Source organism: Prosopis cineraria, unplaced genomic scaffold, assembly GCF_029017545.1.
Source record: "Prosopis cineraria cultivar Desert tree isolate PC_DT_omini unplaced genomic scaffold, ASM2901754v1 PC3, whole genome shotgun sequence".
In the NCBI taxonomy this organism is placed as follows: Eukaryota; Viridiplantae; Streptophyta; class Magnoliopsida; order Fabales; family Fabaceae; genus Prosopis; species Prosopis cineraria.
The window spans coordinates 45118315-45124756 of NW_026555334.1; the positions used below are offsets into that span (position 1 = coordinate 45118315).

General features: G+C 40.4%; 1 protein-coding gene across 1 annotated transcript; it reads right to left on the minus strand.

Annotated features, from left to right (window-relative positions):
• Positions 1 to 825: 825 nt before the first annotated feature.
• Positions 826 to 4376, minus strand: LOC129307052 (uncharacterized). The gene is made up of 3 exons (XM_054947912.1): positions 4053 to 4376; positions 3551 to 3951; positions 826 to 2999 (listed from the first exon to the last, which is right to left on the minus strand). The coding sequence occupies exons 1-3, from the start codon at positions 4143 to 4145 to the stop codon at positions 1781 to 1783; spliced, it is 1713 nt and encodes a 570-aa protein (XP_054803887.1). The 5' UTR covers positions 4146 to 4376; the 3' UTR covers positions 826 to 1780.
• Positions 4377 to 6442: the final 2066 nt, after the last annotated feature.

Here is a 6442-nt window from a genome sequence, read left to right on the forward strand (position 1 = left end):
GCTCTTCCAGGAAAAGGACATCAAATCTTGTTCTCTTTTTGCTTGTTAAGGAAAAGGGACATCAAATCACACTTGCAAGGAAAGTAACAATCGCTAATCTCGGATGCCTGGCCAAAGGTTATGGAAACACTAAAACTCAGCATTAAATATCACATGTGCCTTTAAGTAACATTTATCGGCCACTCAAATATGGTTTATCACTTTGATATGTTATACTATACTCTCAAGGAGACCTTCAAACATGGGAAAGGACACAATCCAGTATCCACACTTGCTTTGAAACCATTGTTAATTTGTCATGCTCTGCTGTGTGTGTATATCGGAGCCCACGGTTTTTTTTTTTTTTCTTCCCCCAACAATCCAAGGCAGTACAGAAACTGATTTGTGAGGGTACATTCAAAACTTTTTCTGGCGAATAGCAACAGTACTTGGATGCTCGTTGCCAAGGGACAAGCGCAGTAATTTGCAGGTTTTTTCCCCCTACCCTTTCCATCAAAATCACCGGTTACGCTTCAGAGAGGCCGTTCAGTATCATTGGACTTCCCCCGCCCGCTTTGAAAACAGAAGGAAGAACAGCTAAATTTTTTTAATTTGATAATCTTAAAATCACTTTTTATTGGCCAAAAAGTCAACAAAAAAATTGAAACTTGAAATTAGTTAATCACAAGTCACATTGGTAGGGTGTGGCAACACATGGTTTAGCGGGGGAAAACACCCTTCCTCATGATGCCAAAGAAAAAGTTGATTCGACATGTCCTTTCTAATCACTTCGTTTTCTGGTATTGAGTGCAGCTTACAAACCCCCTTTTGCTGTGCTTTTGTTCACAGAGAGAGAGAGAGAGAGAGACCTGTGATGAAAAAGGCCCTGACAAGCCCTTTTCCCTGTGCAGACTTCATCAGTTTTCTCCACTACATCCAGGCCACGCTCAACTCGTCTCAGGCACACAAACTCATTGCAAGTCATTCATACAACTACACCCTGAAGACTCAGTTACCGAAGTCGACGCTGTGCTTTTACCCACACCCAGAGTATTTTTTTAACCGTCCAGTCTGCATCATCATTTAGCGGGAACCGGATATAGAACCATAACACTGGTTTTAGCTCAAAAAGGCAACCCTGCCAGCGAGTTCATGATACTTGAAAGTGAAAACAGAGGATGAAGAATCCAATGGAATGTCATAACTCATAAGAGCCAGTTTCATGGATAAATTAATTAACGAGGCAAAAATTGAATGCTCCCACAAATGAACCAAAGAGAAAACGCCAAGCCAAGCACCTATTCCTCTGCACCTACAACTACAAGGCTGCAACACTAATGCCACATTTTCCATGCGCTGGTCCTCATTAAAGAATCCATATCTTCCCACCCGAAGCCCGAAAGATATCCCAGATTTTGAATTACTTCTGAACGCGAAATTTAGGAGCCAAGAGAAGCGCCATATTCATCACGGCGAGTGTTAAGTACTGATATTCTGTACAAGTGGTAAATAAAGATGACTAAGAAAGGAGAGATAAAAGAGAGAAAGGTGGCAAAATTTTCCAGCAGCCTAAATTTTCATTTTTTACAATCAAGTGGACGAACCAGATTGCATAATCAGGAGAATCCTCTGCCTGTAATATCTCCAAGGGCCCCAAATTTTCTATTTTGCGCAAGTGAATCGTGAGAACATTTCTTGCTTCGTGTCTGTACATTCATGATACATGCATATGTTAAGATTGAATCTCTCTCTCGCACACTGCCTGCACAAACACAACCATACTAGAAGACTTTCAACTGAATCAGCAGCTTAGCGCCTCATACTTCACTGGAATAGAACGGTTGAATCCAACTTGAGAAAGTAAGCTCCCAACAACGGCAAGATCACGGCAAAACACCCCCTGGAATACAGAAGGATTTACAGTCGACGAAGAAACTGTTTTCTCTGATTTCTTTCCCTCGTATTCCGTTCTGCACCCACTTTTTTCGGGAACCTGTATTGCTGCTTGTGCAGCTTGCAAAGCAGCAGCAGCAGCAGCAGCCTTCTTCCTCTGCTTCTTGGCGGCTTCTTCATCCATGATCGTAGCCATCACGCTTGCGTAACCTTTCTGAATCAATCTGTACAATAACAATGCTGACATTTTTGATCTCTCCTTCACCGATTCAAGATCACGTTCGTTCGCAAGCTCGCAGCGATCAATAAAGCTGGTAGCTTTATCTGGTTTGTGCCTTAAACAGAGTAACAAATGAGCCCTCTCCAACTCCGATCGTGAGCAACCGCGCGGCAGTCCAATCAAAGCGTAGTAATCCACATTACCGGTCTCCCCTGAAGCCACCCTTTGCTTCAGTTCTTGAATTTTCGTCGTGAGAGCGCAGAGTTTCCCAGGAATCTCTCTGTACCTAACGTTATGACGCTTCCAAGCAGGGCCAGGAAGCTTGCGATCCCGCAAGATTGTGTTGTACAAAAGCTTCAAGTGTTCAAGATCATGAAGGCAATCAGGCAGGCATCGAATGGATTCTAGAAGGGCGGCTCTCGTATCAAGAGCTTGAATGCAAGTGGGGTCCAAAGCCAGTGTACGATTACAATCTGCAATAGACTCCGCGATTCTGCCTGCGGAACGGTAGGAAGAGGCTCGGTGCATATAGCATTCGGCGAGGAAGGCTTGCGGAGCGCCACGGCGGCCATCGACGATTTTGGAGAAGTGGCGGATGGCCTCAGAATAGAGGCCGGCGTCGAGGGCGGCGAGTGCCGCAGTGCGACGGCGGAGGAGGAGCTTGATGTGACTGAGGAGTTGAGTGACGGTCTCGAATTCGGTCAGAGGTGTCCGAGGTGGAGTGGATGGTGCGGTGTTGGTTACGTCACAGGAGAAGGGGATGTTTGTTAAAGAGAAGCTGTCGTCGGACCAGCAAACGCTTTCGCGGCGGAAGGCGGCGCTAGCAAGTCGTTTCCCAGTTTGGAGAAGCACCATCGCATCCTCCATCAGACCAAGATGACAACATGCTTGACCCAGCACCAAGTATCTGTGATTAGCATTGCGGAAACAAATCAAGCTAAATCCGAATAGTATTTAAGCTTTCGCTGTATTCTATTTCATATTCATGAACTTCTACAAGCATAAAGGCATCTAGCGTAAAAATGGAATAGTGTATGAGTAAACAAGAAATCTCACAATTTTGTGAAGTCTCCTAACATTTAACTTGAACCAAGTATTGGGAAGAAATTCTTTGGGGAAGAAAAACATTTAGGTCTTTGGAAGAAGAAGAAGCAAGCCGAGGAACAGCAATGGTGATGCACGAGAAAAATCACAACAGTAAATGACTTGAAGGCTGCATTAAATTTAATAATTTAATAATGTAATAATTATTTTAAAAGTAGGGCGATGGTAACCAATTGAAAATGGGCGGCACCAGCATTTATGGGCGCACCGATCCGATCCCATTCTTGAATGGAATCATTAAAAGCTGAACCCCCGAAATGAACAAAGTCCATTTGAAAATGGATCAGTAAGACATGGAAACAGGAAGAGGGGGCGAAACCAATGAAACAGAATAATGGCAGTAAATTGATTTACCTCCATTGCCCTCCCTTCTCGCCACTTTTACACAGTCCTGCCATCACTTTCTTCTTTAAGTCCGAGACGGAGAAGCACTTGAAACTCTGATCCGGCGACGACTCTGAAGACGACAGCAGCTTGACTCCCTCCCTCGAGAGCTGCTGCGACGAACTATCGGAAGAACAAGAGCCCGAGTCCTCGACAGCCATTCTGAGGCTGGGAATGTAGTCCTGAAGCATATCGGCGACGTCCTTGAAACGCCGGAGATAAAGAAGAGACCTGGCTCTGAGCTCGAGAGCCTGGTCCAGGCGTGGAGATATGGCCAGCGCCGCGTCCACGAGGTTCAGAGCCGAGGCGATCTCGCTCTGTTCTTGGGTCGCAATGAGGCTGCGAGCGTCTTTGATATATTTCTCAACAATCTGAACAGGCAAACGCGCAAGTATATGTGAACGTGGGAATCAGAAAAGCATTTGATAGATGAAAACTCGTGCAGACAAATCAAAAGAGAGCGAGGCCTTACCTTACGGTTCGTGATCCACCAGTGCTTCTTTTCAGAAGCATTGAGAGAGGTGGTAGCAGCGACGGCCATCGTCATGCGGTAGGGTTGTAGCATGTGATTCAAGGCTGAACCATCAAACTATGAACCCCGCTGGTGCCTCCCTCCCCAGACTAAAGCAGGCACATAGTTTGTGCGAGAAACGGAGAGAGAGAATGGAGAGGAGTGAGGAGATGGAGAGATGGAGGAAGAAAGGAGGGATTATAAATTATAAATGAGTATAGATTTCGTGAAAGTATGGGTGGATGTTGTAAAGAGCAGAGGGAGGGAAGGAGAGAGAAGAGAAAAAGGGTTCGTAAGAAAAATTGACAGCTTTGACCCTTATGGAAAGCTTCGATTATTCAAGTTCATAGCTGGCAGCACACCATAGATTCGTTCTCCCTCACAAGCTATGTGGCTTTTGTATAGGTCTACTGTCCCTAATATCTGTGACAATTTTGGCAAACCAAAATTAATTTCCTTAAACAAAACAGATTCTACTCCTATGACACGGGGTCTAGCCGGTGAGAACACGATCGCTACTGACTATAGCCGGTCACCCATCACGGGTCCTCGCTCCTCGGGCACAACCACCAGGGAAAGATAAACTCCACCGAGCAGCTGCCCGCCAAGTAGGCGCTACGAGGACGAAAGCTTTCAAATAGGAAACATTTAATATAATCTAAAAAAAATTATTACATGACGTAAGTTTCTGTAAAATCAATCTTTTACCTCCCTAAATATCTCTATTGCTCTCGAAATTAATGGATGCAGGTAAAATAAGAAACAACACACTTAATGTCTTCTTAAATATGAAAATAACACTTATTACTTTAAAATATGAAAAAGAAACTTTTTTTAACCCTTATTATGACTGGGAAGAAGTAAAACGTGATAGATTTGCTTCAATAATGACTCTCACGGATTCAGAATCAAACGAGATTGAGATTTGAGAGTGTCAAATTACGAACTCGCCCTTGCTCAAGTTGACCTCTCACACTACACCAGCTTGCATTACCGTCATTCCAAATATTTAAGCCATGAAACAGAGTGAACAAACGAGCTGCAAGAATTTATAGTGACGAACCGTCAGTGAAATCAAGAATTAAAAAATCAGACTAAATTGGCGACCATCGATCAATCAAGCTAATAGCTTAATTAAGTCAAAAAAATCATTTGAGAGATTGGGCCAAATTAGGCCGCTTCAAACTAATAGTTGGACCGAAAATCAAATTTAATTTTTAAAAGTTAAACTATTCAAAAAATACACTTTTTTTATTTTTTTTATAAAATGATTAATTTTTTTTAATCATTTAATGTATGTAGTATCATGTTAAGTCATAATAAACTTAAAATTTTTAATTTTATTTTTTAGTCAAATAAAAATTTCATATTCATTTCTTATATTTAAATTATTATATATATATATATATTTTAAATTTAATTATTACATCACCAGTTCGACTATTGGCCCAATTCAGTTGAACTATATGAACCATAAACTGCTAGCCTTTTTGATTTAATATTTGATCCGATTCTAAAAACATTGCTCTGAACATAAAAATTTCTCCCAAATGAAAATTTATGAACTACCAGACCACATTCCATTTAGGAAAAATTATAATGGAGGACCTTGGAAGAACATTTATTGTAAATAAAGATCAAACATTTTGAAATTGCTTTATAGGATCAAGGGACTTAAATGTTATTAAATTTGATGCGAAAAGATAAAATTACCCGTCACACACACTCTCTCTCAACAATAATTCTCATTCAGGAAAAAGCAAGTCTCATTTTAATTTTAACAATAATCAATTCTCTCATTAATAATTTCAAAAAAAAATTAACTTCATAATAGAATGAATAAGTATTGTGATTTGATGAACAAATTCATTCAGGAAAAAACAAGCTCTGTTTTCATTTTAACAACTCCAAAATATTAACTTGGTGGTGGAGAGGAAGTGTTGTGATCTAGTGAACAAGTCCTCATTAGAGAAAAACAAGTTTAATTTTTATTTTAACAATAATAAATTCCTCTATCACAACAAATATATCTATATATATATATATATATGAGGAATTTTTTGTCTTTTCACAATAAATTTTAATTGTCTTAAAGTCTCATTGTAATGTCTACCTTGACATTACCATTTGATTACCACAAACAAATCACACCTAAGTAATTAAGAATCATTAAACCCTTAAGCCTGCTAAAAACAAGAAGGGTTACAATATAGAAAAATAAAAACTTTTTAAACATTTAGGATCTCAAAAACCTTTCAAAAATACATTTAAACTCAAAATTATAAGTACATAGGCACAATGGAAGTAAAAAAGATCATAAAATCATATTATATAAGAAAACTAGAGACAAA

Bases quoted from the DNA above. Each gene is read 5' to 3' on its own strand.
- LOC129307052 (XM_054947912.1), bottom strand. From the start codon at position 4,145: ATGCTACAACCCTACCGCATGACGATGGCCGTCGCTGCTACCACCTCT. The intron at 3,952-4,052 runs GTAAGGCCTCGC...TTGCCTGTTCAG, and splicing joins GGTGGATCACGAACCGTAAG to ATTGTTGAGAAATATATCAA. The intron at 3,000-3,550 runs GTAAATCAATTT...TGCTAATCACAG, and splicing joins GAGAAGGGAGGGCAATGGAG to ATACTTGGTGCTGGGTCAAG.